This window comes from Pelodiscus sinensis, chromosome 9, assembly GCF_049634645.1.
Source record: "Pelodiscus sinensis isolate JC-2024 chromosome 9, ASM4963464v1, whole genome shotgun sequence".
NCBI classification, from domain to species: Eukaryota; Metazoa; Chordata; order Testudines; family Trionychidae; genus Pelodiscus; species Pelodiscus sinensis.
This window is the reverse complement of record NC_134719.1, coordinates 23,819,788-23,837,412: the sequence shown is the minus strand read 5'-3', so window position 1 is coordinate 23,837,412 and position 17,625 is coordinate 23,819,788. Positions and strand designations below refer to the sequence as shown.

Sequence of the window (17,625 nt, the reverse complement as noted above, 5' to 3'; positions counted from 1 at the left end):
CAGACTGCTTGACAGCATAAAAGCCCAACATGGTGTCATGTGGATACTAAGGATGTTAAGAGGCAGGTAACTGGCTAGCCGTGTAATCAATACAATTTGTATCGACTACATGATTAGTTGATAAGGGAAGGTGCTCTGTCCCAGCTCGTGCCAGGTCCAGGAGCTACCCACACTGTGGCTTTGCAGTTTAAATGTAGTAGGAGCTGGATGGTCCAGGTCCAGCAGCCCCTGTCTGCAGGGGTCCCAGCTCCCTAATGGGACCCCCCCACCGACCAACAAGGCAGCAGCGTAGGTGGGGGATGTGGTACTGCTGAGACGGTGCTGGGGGGAACCGTCTTTTAAGCCAGCTCCCCCCTCCCACTATTGCTGCATTTGATAGAGGCAGCAAGTGGGGAGGAATGCAAATAGTCGACTTGACTACCTGATAAACCTAGGCTTATGGGGTAGTTGACTACTCAGCTAGTTGCTTACATCCCTAACGCGTACTGCAGTCCTGCTATGAGTTACCTGTTGCAGCACTGAGACTTTGAAAACGAAAAAAAAAAGCACTGATATTTTTTCTCCCCTTTTAAATTAACCTTTTACAACCTCAATGCCAATTTAATATTCTGCCTAGAAATCAGCATTTACCAGAATATCTTGTTTGAAAAATGAGAATTTCATGGAGCATGCATTATTTTCGGATTGCTTTTTTTGTAATGAACTACTGCCTCAGATGACTTGTGATCCACAGTCACTTTGCTCCAGAAATTTGAGGCTAATAGGGAGGCAGCAGCCCATGGGGGCAGGTGGCTCTATGATGAAGAGGCAGCAGTGTGGAGGGTGATAGGATCAGGAGGGAACTGGTACACATGAGAGGCTGGCTTTAAAGCTCTGCGAGAACTAGCATGCATGGGGTGCCAGCTTAAAAGTCAGCACCAGCTCCCCCTCCACCCTACTTGTTGCTGCCTCTGATATTTTACAAGTGGCATGCATGTAGTTGTTTGGGTTAATCAATAAGCACAGGCTTACTGGTTAATCCTTTAAATGGCTATATGCTAACATTCCTACCACACACACAATTCAAAGAACAGAGCTAAGAAGGCCTCTTTCTTGTGTTAATTGTGTTGAAGTTGTGTTTCTTCTAACCTGCTTGCTAAGAGTTAAAATCACGGGGAGCTGAAATCACTTGAGACAGATGGGCAGAAGTCACAGCCAAGAAGGGGATGGCAGTGGATGGCGACTAAGAGCCAGCAGGGCAGTTGTGGGAAAGATGTGATGAATAGTCAACAGGGTGGCACTGGAATGATGCAACCAGCAACTAACAGAGCAGCAGAAACATGACAAATGTCAAGCAGGATGGCAGCAGAGAGGTATGAGGAGCGGCCAGAAGAGCAGCGGCAGAGAGTAGAAAGCAGGTAGATGGCAAATGACCAGCAGAGTAAGAAAGATACCTCTTGACTCCTCCCACTCAGGAAGGAAGGTGAACTCTGTAATGGCTCTTGACAAGGGCAGCAACTGTGAGTGGGGTGCAGAGAATACTTGAGAGCTCCAGAATTAATCAGCAGAGGAGCCAAAATTGACCTCCCCTGGTCTGGCAAACTCCCGTTTGGGGCCGGTCATGTCCCCAGTGTGCCGGATTAGGGTGGTCCAACCTGTAGTGAGCTGGTGTGTACTAGTCCTTTTGAAAGCAGAGCATCTGGGAGTTCTGTGAATGTTCAGTGGATAAGGGGCTCGGCACGCTAGAAGGATATGCAGCGGACTCAGGGTTGCATGTGAAGGGAATACTTAGATTGCTGAACATAAGAAAAGAAGAGGAAAAAGACCTCTATTTGGGGCAGGACTTTTACTTATGTTTTTGTTTATGAACTCTGTTTGTGGTGTTTTCCCAAATTAATGCCAAGTTACTTACCTCCCTCTTATTAAAAGTTTATTTTCTATGCTCAGAACCTGTGTTTGCAAGTGGGGAAGCACTGCTTCTCAGAGGCAACTGGGGTGGAGTGTGAATTTCCCAGGTTACTCAGGTTAATTCTGAGGGTTCAAGCTAGTTGTATTTTGGATGGATGGAGAGGAACCCCTGGATCAGGGGTCTCAAACTCCCAGTTCCGGGGTTATGTACAGCCCAAGCACTTCCCCAATCCCATTTGCAAAATAGTTTGAAAAAAGTTATTTAATGAGCCCTGCATAGCTCACGGCCCAGTGGTGGGAGGATGGGTGGGCGAACAGGGGGTGAACTCACCCAGCAGCACCTCATTTTTGTGCAATTCCCCTTTTTGAAATTAAATGCCAGGGTTCTGGACTGCTGAGGTGTTCTTCCCACCACAGGAATGTTAAATGTTGTTATATTATGGTCACAATTCCCAAGCGGTCCTGTAACGGTTATCTCCTGGACCTGATCCTGCGCTCCACTCAGGACTAAATCGAGAATTGCCTCTCCCCTTGTGGGTTCCTGCACCAGCTGCTCTAAGGAGCAGTCATTGAGAAATTTTCTCTCTGCTTCTCTTCCTGAGGTGACATGTATCCAGTCAATACGGGGATAATTAAAATCCCCCATTATTATAGAGTTCTTTATTTTGGTAGCCTCTCTAATCTCCCTCAGCATTTCAATGTCAGTATCACCATCCTGGTCAGGTGGTCGGTAATATAATCCCTACTGCTAATTTCTTATTATTGGAGCATGGAATTACTATCCATAGCAATTCTATGAAACATGTTGACTCATTTAATATTTTTATTTCATTTGATTCTACATTATCTTTCACATACAGTGCCACCCCACCACTCACCCGGCCTGCTCTATCCTTTCGATATATTTTATATCCTGGTATGATTGTGTCCCACAGATTTTCCTCATTCCACCAGGATTCAGTGATGCCTATTATGTCAATCTCCTCCTTTAATACAAGGTACTCTACTTCACCCATCTTATTAGTCAGACTCCTAGCATTTGTGTAGAAGCACTTTAAAAATTTGCCACTGCTTATTTGTCTGCCCTTCCCTGATGCATTGGATTCCTTTATATGCGGTTGTATGTCTGCTCTGGCCCATGGTTTGTCCTCTCCCCTCCTCTCTTTCTGACTATAGCACAGAGATGCCCTTCCTCCCCAGAGCACTGCCAGAGGGGCTAGCTGCTGGCCCACCAAAAGCATTTGAGGATTGGCACTGGCCCCAAGGTAAAATTGAGTTTGAGACCCCTTTCCTAGATATTGAGCCTGGCACTAGCTGCTGATGATTCCACCTGGCGGAGGGGTTAGAGGTATATTTAAGGATATACTTCCTTGTAATATATTTTCAAAAATGCAAAGCTTTGTTCTCTTATTAACGATCACTTCTGTTTAGCCTGAAGCAAAAGCTATGTTAATGTATTATTTTTCCTTCCAGGTATTTAGTCTCTTGGATCCTACTAGCATTTCTCAGACTAGAAGAAGAGTCCCAAGTTTGTGTAACACATATGGATAAATACCAAGCAAAAGACAGCAACAGGATTTTGGAAGGTTAGCACCTGAATTGTTCAAATATTAATCTGTCCAGGAAGACTGACGCACGCACAAACAGAAAAGGGAAGTAACTCTTTGGGGTTAGCATTTCTTTCATCTCTAATGCCCTCCTTCATGAGGCTTAGCTTTAGAAAGCACTAAAAGCTACACTTCAGAGAAGAGCAAGAGGCCAGCTGAGTGAAGTTTTCTTGCAGGATTTAGAGCCAAGTATAGAGGGAGAAAAGAATGGCTTGGTTAAACAGCAGTGTAAATTCTATTTGGATGGCACATACATACAAGTCCCCAACATAAGCTCCAGCTCTGTCCTCCTCCTCCTCACAACTCAGGGATGATTCAGTGGGCCCCAGCATCTTCCATGTCTATGTTCCCCTCCACAGTTTGGGTATGTCTAGACTACATGGCTCCGTCAACGGAGCCATGTAGATGAGTTTACTAGACATAGCAAAATGAAGCAGAGATTTAAATAATCGCCGCTTCATTTACATAAAAATGGCTGCCACACTGTGCCAACGATCAGCTGATCGGCACAGCGGGGCAGTCTAGATTCTCCGCGGTCAACAAGGGAAGCCTTTGTCGACTGCTCCGGTATGCCTCGTGAAACCCAACCCTAACCCTAACCCATCAATGGAGCCATGTAGTCTAGACATACTCTTTGTGCCCTATATCCAGAGGTGAAAGTAAGTGGATGCGTCCTGGTGCACAATTCCAGCAATAGCTGGCTAAACTGTAGCAAGAGCTGATAGGGCACCAGGAACTATCTATAAGACAGGGGTGGGGAACTTCTGGCCCACGGGCAGTAGGCAGCCTGCTAAACAATTTAATCTGGCCCTTGGGGGGTCCTGCAGCTGTAAAATGCTGAGTGGGCTCCCTGGGCCACTTTAAAAACTTCCTCCAGCCTCCCCTGCAGCACAGCCAGATACTTCAGGTTCCTCTTGTGCATGTGGGAGAGGCATGAGCAGGAGATCTGGTGGGAGAAGCGTCACATGCTGGGTGGCAGTGAAAAAGAGGCTGGAGCTGCTTCCCAGGCTCAGGGGGCTGCAGAGGCTGCCAGCAAAATTCCTTTTGCTGTGAGCAAACATGTGGAACCAGAGGTCTGTTCCCAGAGTGGGAGGGAAGGGAAACCTGAGCCCCTTCCCTGCATGGGGCACCTTTCGGGAAGAAGGGGAGGCCACAGGGGGACCAGCTTCTCCCCCCACTTACCTGAATAGGCTGGTTGGCTGGTCTCTGGCAGACTTTGTAGCATGGAGACTCTAATTGACTATTTCTTTCCCTTTTTTCCCCCCTCTTTTCTCCTCTGCCATCCCCTATTTATTTCAAAACTGGAACTTTAATAACTCCACTCATCTGAAGAAGTAGGTTATACCCACAAAAGCTCAGGATACCATCTATGGCTACGTCTAGATTACATCCCTCTGTCAACAGAGAGATGTTGAAAGTGCAAATGAAGCGGGGATTTAAATATCCTGCACTTCATTTCCATAATCGCATCATTGCTGCTCTTTCAAACAAGTGCCATTTTGAAAGTAAAACTGCGGTCTAGACGTGGTTCTTTCAAAAACGGCAGGCTTTTTTGAAACCTCATTTCTTTAGGTTTATGGCAGGGGTGTCCAAACTTTTTTCAAAGAGGGCCAGATGTGATGAAGTGAACATGCGTGAGGGCCGACCATTTTGCCTGACATTCTTTGAACCATTAAAATTAAATGCAAATTAACTATTTTATGCAAAGCTTATTGCAAACGGCATACTTTTCATTTCGTCACATGGATGACAAATCTAAACAGGTGTTAAATCACTCTGCCTTTCATATCTGGATATAGAGCACAAAGAGTAAGTGGATGCAAAAATCCAGGAAGCTGAAATATGTCAGGAACATTGTAAAGTACATTACATATTATTGGTAATAAAGGTTGTCTGTCAACTTTTAAGTTCAAAAAATATGAACAGGAACATAACACCAAATATACATGTTGTGTCCAAATATATTTATAACTGATTTAGACCAACTGACATTAACTGAGATTTTACAATGTATTCATCTCAATACATATGGATTCGTTGGGGGCCATAAAAGATAGATATTGCCAAATTACCTGTGGGGCCGTATTAAACCGGAACACGGGCCGCAATTGGCCCGCGGGCCGGACTTTGGATATGCCTGGTTTATGGGGTCTTTCGAAAAAAGCCTGCTGCTTTTGAAAGAACAGCGTGTAGACCGCAGTTTTACTTTCGAAATGGCGCATATTCGAAAGAGCACCATGACATGATTATGCAAATGAAGCACACGATATTTAAATACCGGCTTCATTTTCACTTTCAAAGTGCCTCATTTACATCCCTCTGTAAACAGAGTGATGTAATCTAATCAGAGCTTACATGTTTTATTAGTCTTTAAGGTGCTGCAAGATTATTTGTTATTTTTAAAGTTTTTGGAATCTTGACAGTTAAGGAGGCATGCAGGACTGGAGAGAAGGGGGGGAGGGGAAGGTGAATCCCTGCCGGCCCCTTCCCTGTATGTGTGCCTTTAGGGAGGAAGGGGTGGCCACTTCTGGGCAAGCCCCAGAACTCCTTCCCTGCAATAGGTTGGCTGCAGCAAAGAGCAGTGTCTGGTAACCCTAGCTAGCCACACACTGCCAGCAATTCCTTCTTAACGAAATCTGGTCATCTGATGAATGCTCAGGATCCACTACATGTTTTGTTAGTGTGTAGGATGAATGTAAAAAACACCAAGGCATGCGGGACTTGGGGGAAGGGGGGAATCCCTTGCAAGAATGGGAGGGAAGGGAAGCCTCTCCCCCCCACTTCCCTACATGAGATGCCTTTAGGGAGGAAGGGGTGGTGACAGTTAGGCAAGCTCCAGAACCCCTTCCCTCAGGTGGCCACAGCTAGGCAAGCCCCAGAGGCTTTGCTCTGGCTGGGACATCTGCAAGGGTTTTAAAAACATTTTTAGAACAGCGTTTTAGCACGTCCCGGCGTTCTGTGCAATGTGTGTGTGAGGGCGCGCTCTTTGGGTGGGGGGGTCCCACTTTTGTGCGACCCCTGACTGGTATCTCTGTGGGTTAGCAGCCCCTGACCCGTCAAAGGTTCCCCACCCCTGCTGAAAGAAAAGTTAAGTGACTTTCACCGCTGCCTATATCCAGGGTCTCCCTTCCCTCAGCCCCGGTGGCTCTTCTGCCCCAGACTCCATCCCTCCCTGCCCCCGCCTAGGCGCCAGAGCTTTTCCTCCCCTTCCCCATTTCTTTGAAGCCGAGGCTCTCATCGCCGCCCCCCCCCCGCGAGCCACAACGCACATTTGCAAGGTCCCCGCCCCACACTTCAGGCTCGGCCCTTGCACCTCCCCTCGGAACCGACCCGTGTCCGCTTCCGCATGAGCCTGGGTGCTCTCCACAAGCCCCCAGTGCCTGGCCCGCCGGTTCCCCTCAGCCGCCCCTCTCCGCGGCCGGGGCGACCCACGTCCCGCCCCGCGCCGCCCCTTGCGGCCAGGGCCCGCTCCCCGCCGCCCGGCCTGTTTCTCTTTCCCCGCGCGCCCACCCAACTCCTGCTCCTCACCCGGGCGACCCTGAGCACCGACATCTTGACGGGCGCTGCCCCCGAGCTCTGACCCCGCGGCGGGCGAGAGGCGGTGGCCGAGGGGAGCCGCCTCCCGCGGGCGGGGCCGCAGAGCCTGGGGCGGCCCCAGCCAGCCGCCGGGCGGGGCTGACAGGCCGGGCGAGTTGAACGTGTGGGGGCGGGTTCAAAGTGCGCGACCAAGGCCGGGGGGCAGCCAGGCTCGCCCCGGGGGGCTGCAGCGTGGATGAGAGGAGCGAACTTGGGTGGGGAGAGAGACTGAGCTTAGGTCTGGGCTAAGGCTGAACCCCATCTCTGCCCCTCCGTGTGAACCGGCTTGGGGGGGGGGGGAGACCTTTACGGGGGTGGGCAGCTGGGCTGAGCCCCAATTCCACCCGTCCTAGGCGAGCCATGTTGCGCGGGCAGGGCTGAGCCTTCCCTCCAACCTTTGCCCCGCAAGCCAGGTTCTGGAGCGGTGTGAACCCCTCTCTGAATCGTCGTCCTCCCCCCATGAAACAGGTTCTGGAGGGGCTTACCTTTTCGGAGGGGGGGTCTGAGTCCCTCTACCCGCATTGAGCCAAGACAGCCCTGCTTGTTGGAGTGGAGAAGCTTAGAACAGGAATGCACTGGGGGCATAGCCTATCAGCTCTATACAAATGGCTCACAGGAATCAGCAAAAGCGACGAAGAGTCCTGTGGCACCTTATAGACTAACTGAAGTGTAGGAGCATAAGCTTTCGTGGGCAAAGACCCACTTCGTCAGATGACATGCATCTGACAAAGTGGGTCTTTGCCCACGAAAGCTTATGCTCCTACACTTCAGTTAGTCTATAAGGTGCCACAGGACTCTTCGTCGCTTTTGCAGATTCAGACTAACACGGCTACCCCTCTGATACTTCACAGGAATCAGATCATCTTGTATATTACCTACAATTAATACAAACTCTCTGGACTCCTAAGAAGGGTTATTGGGGTTTCCAATAAAAATGCACAATAACCACTTTCAGAAGAAAGTGCATAGTTAAGTCAATTTCTGTATCACTGGTGAAATCTAAAAGTAATGTACCAAATAACCTGTGTTCTGCCATTTTTTTTGCATAAATATTAGACAGGATCCTCATTTTTAAAGCTAATTTGAAGACATATGCTGGAGAACCATATATACAGTATTACTTTAATGGACAGATGTTTTAAATTTCATGATGGCTTTGAGTTTAATAAGCCATATAACTATAGTAGTGTTAACAAGTCAATTTTAGGTAACAGCTTTGTGTGGCCCTCACATATCAGTTTTTTCCTGTGATGTTTCCTTCCTATTGGAATCTTTTCTGTGTTATTTCTTAGAATATGTTCTTACTGACTACACAAACAAGAGCTGATTCTGCTCTCACACAGGCTTTACATGAATATTTCCTTTCACTTTATTGAGGTCACTCCTGATTTGCATCAATATAACTGAAATCAAAATCAGGTCCATAGTCTCAAACAACTAATCTATAACTACTTTTGATAAATGAAGTATGGTCGTAGACATGAGGGTCCTAGGATATTAGAGAGAGAAGGTGAGTAAGATAATTTCTTTCATGGGGCTAACTTCTGCTGGTGAGACAGCCACACTTTCAAACCACAAAGAGCTCTTTTTTAAGAAGCTTCCCTCTCTCACCAGTTTCCTTTTGAGAGAGCGTCCATGCAGTCTGGATGCTTTCTTGCGCAAAAGTGCATTGCTTTGTCAATGCGCTTTTGCAGTGTGGATGCTCAAGAAGTCTGTTGTGTAGACATAGCCACAGTGAATTTATCCTCATAACACCCCTGTAATATAGGGAATTATTATCATCCTCATTTACAGTTTTGGTACACTGGCACAGAAAAATTAATGGCCTAATTTTGATAGCTTTACAATGGCACTGGAACAATTTTTAGGGTGGGGGAGCTGAGTTTACATCTGTTTGTGCCCCTCCGATGATTTACAATGCTCACGTGGCGGTGCTTCCAAGGGGCAGCGCTGTATGGAGCCCGGGGTCAGCTGGGAACTCCAACTGATTCCAGGCTCCATGCAGTGCTGCCCCATTGAAATGCCACTGTGGTGTTTCAAAGGGGAGTTGCACATGATTAATTACATGATTAATCATTATTATTTTTTTTAATCGCATGATTAATCGCAATTAAGATTTTTAATCTCTTGACAGCCCTAGTATTTAGGCACCTAATTTCAACTGAAAGCAATAGGAAGGTAGGTGCCTAAATATTTTTGTGAATCCCACGCTAAGTAGCTTTATCTTGAGAGAAATTAAATGACACGCGCAGCATGAGTTAATTGTCTTCTTTAACAGAGCATGGCCCGATGAAATTGTAGAAAGCTACTATATGCATAACAAAAAAAAAGTTATTCAAAAAGTGATAGTACAATCCCAGTTTTCATAATCTGGTCCTGCATCTTGCAGGCTTTTTAAAAATCTTATATTTACTTACAGTTTGACACAAAAGGGCATTACAAGAAGTAGAGAGAAAATTTATTTTTTTGCCCTCTGATGACAGGAGAAGAAGCAATGGATTTGCTCTGCAGCATGGGAAGTTTTTTAGACATTAGGGAAAACTTTCTGTCGGAGTGGTTAAGTACTGAGATAAATTGCCTAGGGAGGTTGTGGAATCTCCATCAGTAGAGATATTTAAAAGCAGGTTAGACAAACATCTGTCAGGGTTGATCTAGATCGTGCTTTGTCCTGCCATGAGTGCAGGGGACTAGATTTGATGGCATTTCAAGATTCCTTCCAGGTCTAGTTAAGGATGTTAAAATGTGTTTATGTTTGTAAATGTGCAACTGCTGAAATATTCAGTGGTTACATATTTACATGGGGAAGGATGCAGTGAGAGGTGGCTTAAAAGCCGTTGCTCACAGGGAGCTGTATCAGAGGCAAAAGCACAGGGGTAGGTAGCTCTGTGGGAGCCAGCACTCATGGGGAGCTGGCTTTTAAGTTGACTCCCTGTGAACACCAGCTCCTGCTTTCCCCCACACTATGCAGCTGCCTCTTTGTGAGGCAGCAGTGGGGGTGGGAGTAGCAGCTCTGTGGGAGCCGATGTGTGGAGAGCTGTCTTAAAAGCTTCCACCTGCCCCCTCTGCACTGTTGCCTCTGATACGTGTGAGGAGTAGTGAGGGCAGTGATGTGATGGTTTTGGTAACATAGGTTCCCTTGTGCCAGTCACCAGTGTCCTGATCATGCCACTGAGCCTGCCTATTTGCCCTCCGGGGCTCCCCACTACCCTGTCCTGCTGGGCCAGAAACTCTGGTCAACCCTAGCCAATGCACCCCACCAGCAGAGCAATACAGACACTGACCCAGCTCAGCTCTGGGAGGGCTTAGCTACAGGGCCTACACAGTATCCAGGAACAAAACCCTCAACAGGGACCAAAACATCAAACAAATCTGTCTTATTCTGAATACAAATTTTAAACAGAGAAAGCTCATAAGATGAAAGGGAAATATGCACAGCTGTGCCTCCCCTCCTCCTCTGGCAACAATTATTTACACTGGGCTTGATAATAAACAAAAATGTTTTATTAAGTATAAAATGTAAGAGTTAAGTGATTGCAATTGAAAACAGATCAAAGTGAATTACTAAGCCAAAATAAACAAAACATGCCAATTAAGTCTCACTAAGAAACTTGTTACTTGCAAATTCTTACCCTAATAGTAGTCCTAATCATCTTTTTCACAAGCTAGGCATCCTCATAGTTTGGGCATAATCTGAGGTGTTGATAGAGGAGGTCTCCTATCATCTGACAACTGCCTATTGTTTGCTTTCCCAGCTTTATATCCCGTTTGTGCAATGCAGGAATTCTTTGTGTTCATTTCAAACTTGTCTCATCTTGCATAGAAAAGTACAAGATCCAAAATGGGTTCCAGCATCAGGTGGCCTTGCCACAGGTCTTGCCTGGACCCACCACAGTTTAGGCTTATAGGAAAAACATAGCCATTCAGAGATCATTGGTTTGAGTACTGAGCCATTATGTTTCTAGAATATTACTAATGACCCTCATTAGCACATATAAAATTATAAACAAATTCACACTTCATATTTCTAACTTCACATGCAAGAATACATACATATTTCTAACTTCACATATATGCACAGAAATAGAATATACACATTCAACAAATTGTAACTTTAAAAATGATATGTTACATGATGCATTTTGCCTAAAGCATCTTTGAGGTATGCATATTCATAAGCCAATTTTCATAAAGCTTTGGTGGGCATGACAGATGTATTATTGTTTCATGTTCTCTAAAGGCAGGACAAGAAGTTGTGGGCTTAATCTGCAGCATTGGAGCTTGAGGTTAGATACTAGGAAATCCCTTCTAACTATAAAGGTTGTTTAGCTCTGTGTGACGGGCCGACTGAGGCAAGGGGGAGAGATGGTGCTGCACCAGGGAATTGCAGCGGGTGTGCCGGACCGGCAGGAGCTGACGCAGAGCCCGGTGGGGGGCCCTCTGCACACCAGACATGGGGGCGGGGCGGGGCGGTGCTGTGCTGTGCTGGGGAGTGGTGGCCGGGACGCTGAGGCAGCCGGGGCTGGCACCGAACCTGGCAGTGCTCGGACAGCCCCGCCGGTCCGGAGGGGGCCCAGGCCGCGCCGGGAGAAGGCAGCCGTCAGCCACAGAGGCAGGACTGCTGGCGGACTGCCACATCACAGGGCGGGTGGAGCTCCAACCCCCGGACTCAGTGTCCCCGAACGGGGGGACACTGAGGGGGCGGGGCAACGTCCTGTGCCGTACCAGGATGGGCCAGTTGAAAAGGCCGGAAGGAGGAAGCAGCAGGACGACTCACACGGCTGGAGTCGCCAGGCGCCCCAGGGAGCACGCTTTACTCCTTCCAGGTGGAGGAACAGAGGGAGTCACCCGGAGGGACAGTGCCCTAAGCCAGGATCGAGGAGGGACGACGGAGCAGTAAGCAAGGCAGACCCCGCTGGAAGGCCCGGTGAACAAGAGGGGGATAGGAAGGAGCCCGGGGCAGAGCACTTCTGGCGCCCGTAGGCTGACGTGCTTCGGGGAGAAATCCTGTCAGTTGGGTAGGGGTTTAATGCCCCAAACCCTTAGGGCCCCAGACTGGGACCCAGTGGAGAGGGCGGGCCCAGGTTCCCCTAACCCCCGCCCCCGCCTTTGTATTCGCCTTGTCCGTATACTTGGACCCCACTAGGGGTTTGCCTCAGTGTTAGTGTGAGATAGGAAAGAGGGGCCCTGTTAGATCCTAAAGTGCCCTGGGTGGTGGGCTCGCAGGGCCCTGTCCTCTAGGAGGGGCCAGGGCTCACGCCTGCAAACCCACCACTTGACCAAACTTAACCGTCTGGAACCATCACACTCTGGAATAGTCTTCTAAGGAAGGTTATGGAATCCCCATAATTTGTGGTTTTTAAAAGAGCATGTTGAATAAACACCTGTCAGGGATGGCCAAGTCAGTGGTGGGCAATAAGCTGGATGTGACTTGCTAGGACTAGCTCTTGGTGGTTTGCCAGTGCCTTATTTACCTGCATCTCCACAGGTCCTCTCTGCTTTAGGCTCCCATTGGTCGCAGTTTGCGGTTGCTGGCCAACAATAGCTGTAGAATGCAGTGTCTCAGTCCGCATTATTTCTCGCAGCTCCCATTGGCCAGGAATGGTTATCCATGGCAAACAGGAGCTTCAAGTGGCTGTACCTTTGGAGGTGCAGGTAAATAAAGTGCCGGCGGCCCACTAGCCCTGGTGAACTGCGTTGTCTACTACTCGGGTAGGTTTACTTGACTTTACTTCAGCATGGGGATGAAATTCATTACATCTGAAGGCCCCTTCCAGTGCTACATGTCCATGACTTTATGAATAGCAGGCATCAGCAATAGCTGGGAGGGAGATCAGCAGAAGTTCCCAATCAAGGCAGTAGCAGGAGGTAAAGGCAATTTAAAACTGGGACACTAATCCTCCACAGCCCCAAAAAATTGCTTTCCCACTGCTACTCCTCGTGTCTCCTAGTAAGTGGCAGTGTAGGGTGTTCTATGTCAGACTTCTCCTAAGCCTGAGACTTTCTCAAGACCCTGAGACTCTCAAACTTTGAGGCCCCCAGTAACCGGAGCAGCTTGTTCATCTTGTATACTGCAGACTGTGTTGGAATTGCAAGCTATCACTTTAAGAGTTTCCTCATCCTGCAATCAAAGTCAGCCTGGAATGAGCTAGTCTACAACAAGATTGGGTGAATTACAACTCTCCGCCTTAGGTAGCAGCCTGCTTTGTCTCTCTTGGGTTTGGTTACTGACTGAGTGCTATTCTTCTGGGCTACGTCTACACTGGCACCCTTTTCCGGAAATGCTTAAAACGGAACAGTTTTCCGTTATAAGTATTTCCGGAAAAAGCGCATCTACATTGGCAGGATGCTTTTCCGGAAAAGCACTTTTTCCAGAAAAACGTCCATGGCCAATGTAGACGCGCTTTTCTGCAAAAAAGCCCCGATCGTCATTTTCGCGATCGGGGCTTTTTTGCGGAAAAGACTACTGTGCTGTCTACACTGGCCCTTTTCCGGAACAGTTTTTCCGGAAAAGGACTTTTGCCCGAACGGGAGCAGCATCGTTTTTCCGGAAAAACACTGACGATTTTACAGTAGATCGTCATTGCTTTTCCGGAAAAGGAAGCGGCCAGTGTAGACAGCTGGCAAGTTATTCCAGAAAAGCGACTGCTTTTCCGGAATAAGTGGCCCAGTGTAGACACAGCCCTGGATTATGAGAGTCGAAGTAGTGTTATACTTCACCCTTGCAATAAGATAATTTTTTATTTTTATACAACTTCTCAGTATGCCTACCATGAACATGAACATTCACATGATAAGTGAACATACAAAGAATTTTCTACATCTCTGTTGGGCAGGGCTGGGGAATTTCCAATCTGGGGTCCTACTAAAATCATCATAGGAGAGAGAAAGACAATCTCTTTCTCTCTTTCCTTCTGCCTGAGCATTCCTGCTACCTAACCCTTTGCTAATAAGATTACAGCAATTTTACTTATTATTCCTCCTGTGAGAATTTTTCTTCTGCAGTATAGGTTATATATTGCTTAGCCCAGTCCATTAATATAATATAAGATCCTATTTCATACTAATGATTAGGAGAGCCACTAATTATTGCTAAATTGTGTAAATTAGCAAGTAAACACAGTAAAAAAGATAATGCTTTGAAAAATATACTCAGTTCTTTTATTTTGATAGTTGCAGTCTAGGCCTAATTCTGTATGTTAATATTCCATAGTATGTTATAGAAGAACTAAGTACTTATTATTATTATTATTTATTACCAGTAAATGTACTGCAGTATATTTTTATTTAAGTCTTACCAATATTGGATCTTACTACAACATTTGCTATGACATTTTTATTAGAAGGGGAAGTGTCATCCAGTCTTATGTGTGGTCATGTAGTGCAGAATAGTGAGGCTCTAATGCAAAAATAAATACATTTTGTAGCTCTGGTATCCTGAAGTCAAAACCTACAGACCAGGAAACTTCAGTATAGGGCAACCTAACAAGCGTGGCAGTTTCCCTTTCATAAAATTAAAGAATGTATTTTTATAAAAAGTATTAATCACTAAATGTTCTATCACAGCAATGACTATAGATAAGGCTGAAACAGAATCTCAATGGCTGTTTTCAGACCCTTGCAACTTTTTAAAAAACAGTATTTTCTTTAACTGGATAACAGTTCAAAAGTGATATATGTATTTTGGAAAGTTTAGGAAAAATGCATACATGTCTTTTTTTATGTGAAAATTATACACTGTTCAGTTATAAGCATTTTCAGATATTTGTTTTGTGTTTGGATAACTCAGACATTGCTTTCTTTCAAAATTTCAGTAAGGACCAACAGTTGTGCCTTCTTGTTGTTAGAAAGTGTAGCCAGCCAGAGTAAGTCTAAGGTCCGACACTGGGTTCCCAAAGTACAAAATACTCCACACAGGTATCTGTCAAACACAAGTAGTTTATTTCCTGACAGCTAACAGCTGTGCCCCATAAATGGAACAATATAACAAAGAAGCAGCATATCTTATGTCCCTTCCTGCAAGCCTGGAACCCCGGGTAGGCTGCGGACAAAGTGGGAGGGAGGTTATCTCAGCTTCCGAGGCGCCGGTACCCAAAGCCCATCGGTGAGGTTCGATTTGCTAGGCTCTGAGGCACCCTTAAATACAGTTTTCCTGCCATGTTTGGCAGTTTGGAAATTTCCAGGGGTTACTCATTATGTGCTGATGTAGGGCTTAGCTGTTAGTTATCGATCTGGTTCTGTTCTAGTTCTACTTGTTCTTTGGCCCTGTTTACATGAACAGTATGTTAGGATAAACAGAATTGTTTATGCGTTCTCACCCTTAACTACAATTCGTTCTTGCTACAATGGTTTATGTTCCCAAAGACTTGCTTCTGGCTCATCAGTTATAAGGAAAAGGGAAAAGGGGGGGAAAGAACGTAGGCCTCACCACCCTTAAACTAGCACATACAAAGTTCTTCTGCAACTGACCACTACAGAAAGCCACATTTGTTCAAAGTCTTGGAGATTTGTTTAGATAGGACACTGTGCATGCATAAACACAAAACTGAGTTTTTTGCCCTAAGTTCAGAAAAAAATATTGCAGTATGTTTATTTGAATAGCTATTATTTACCTTTGAGAGTAATGGATAGTAATGGGGACAAATTTAAAAACATTCATATTGGGTTTATAGAAAAACTCATACAATTAAATATATTCATCATGCATTCCTGGTGCACTCAAAACTTCCACTGACTCCTCCCTGGGAATTTTTTATGTACAAAATACAGGATTAAGCCACGAATTTCAGACTTTTAATGACACATGTAATGGCATTTAGCACTCCTTTAGTACGTGCCTATTGAGATTTCAAAACACTTTATATATTTAAGAAATTTAACCTCACGTAAGCATTAATGTTGACCTAAGTGATTTTCCAAAGTTAATTCAGAAATTCACTGATAGGTCCAGGAAAACTACTTATGACTCATGCTTCAGAGATATGACTAGCAAATCTTAATTTGTTTTAAAAGATTATTTATTCCCCTCTATGTTATCTGATTGGTAGGTTCAAATTTAACATCTGAAGATTTTTTTTTAGAAACAGTTTAGTTGGGCTTTTATTTGCTCAGTGAGTGAAATAGGCAGATTAGAGATATAAAAACACCAAACAAAACAAAATAGTTCACTGGGCGCAAAGACACTGCCTACCACGGTGTTTAGACAGCATCTGTGATGTTGTGGGTCCTAATTGAACCTAGATGATAATATTAAAATATTTGCTACATTGTGCATTTTAGCAGCTGAGAAAAACTTCCAGAACTGCTGCTCTTGTTCTCTTTCTTCCTGGGAGAGCCATATTTTAAATATTTAACAGAGCTGCTTAGTTTCAATGACAGCCTCTACTTGTCAAAAATACTTCACAGAGTAGCTCAGAAGCTAGAACAGTAACTTAATAAAACATATTTTATAGTTAGAGCTGCTGGGTGGGTTAGGAAAAATTACTTACAACTCTAATATTCAGAACTACTAAGAACCTTTAAAAGGAACTCTTCATATTACCACTCACATGTTTGAGTTGAGTAACGTGAAAAATACAGTGTACAGTGAAAGAGAGAGCATATATATATATATATGTGTGTATATTTTCAGTGGCCAGTCTTTTTGTACTGCAGAAACGAGACATTTGAATTTTGCATCAAACTTGAATTTTGCCAGTGCCTTATTTACCTGCATCTCCACAGGTCCTCTCTGCTTTAGGCTCCCATTGGCCGCAGTTTGCGGTTGCTGGCCAAACTGAATAAAAGTTTAATTTATTTCTAAACAGTTGTTTAAAACTTTTTTTAATTGCCTGATTTAAGAATGAGACAACAAAACCATGCCGAAATAAATAGTTGCTCTGGGGGGAGATACAGCTGAGGAAAGAGATGGTACGGTGTAAGTATGAGGGAGTGGAGAAAGGAGGTCCCAGTGTCCCAGTGGTTAAAGACCAGCTAGCCCCATCCCACTGTATCTGCAACCAATGCCAAGCCTGAAGGGAGGAGAAAAGAAAAGTTGACTCAGTTTGGGACTGACTAGCAAGGAGGCATAAGATCACTTCAGCGGTTTAAGGACACGAACCAGAGCCTGTCCACTCAGCAGCCATGGGGGCAAGTAAGCTCCCACCCCACACGTCTCAGAAAAGAGGGGAACTTACTGAGAAGCTGCGATTAAGGGGAAATCTGGATTCTTGGGACTTGAACAGAGAGCAGCCTGGAGGACTTGAACAGAGAGCAGCCTGGAGTTCCTGGAACAGGGGGACAATTCCCCCCCTCTTTCCTGCCTACTTACTCACTGCAGTCTAGCTGGTAGGCTATTCAGCCACCAGAGATCTGACCGCAATTGGTGGAGAATGCAGGCATAGCCCCAGCCCTGCCAGAAGGATTCAACAAAGGAAAATAAAAAGATAAGCAGGGGTGAGCCCTGCCCATGAATAAATATGGAACCGCTGCTGAAATGGGTGGCTGAACAAAATGCCCCGAGCAGGAGCAGCAACAGCAGCAACTCTTACAACAAATGGCCCAGCAACAGCTAATTGGT

General features: G+C 45.8%; 1 protein-coding gene across 1 annotated transcript in view; it reads right to left on the bottom strand.

Moving 5' to 3' along the window:
- Positions 1-7,178, bottom strand: part of ACADM (acyl-CoA dehydrogenase medium chain) — a 51,129-nt gene extending 43,951 nt beyond the window's left edge. Inside the window, exon 1 of the mRNA XM_075936274.1 lies at positions 7,023-7,178. Coding sequence (XP_075792389.1) covers positions 7,023-7,046 — 24 coding nt within the window. The 5' untranslated portion in view covers positions 7,047-7,178. The remainder of the gene's footprint in view (positions 1-7,022) is intronic.
- Positions 7,179-17,625: the final 10,447 nt, after the last annotated feature.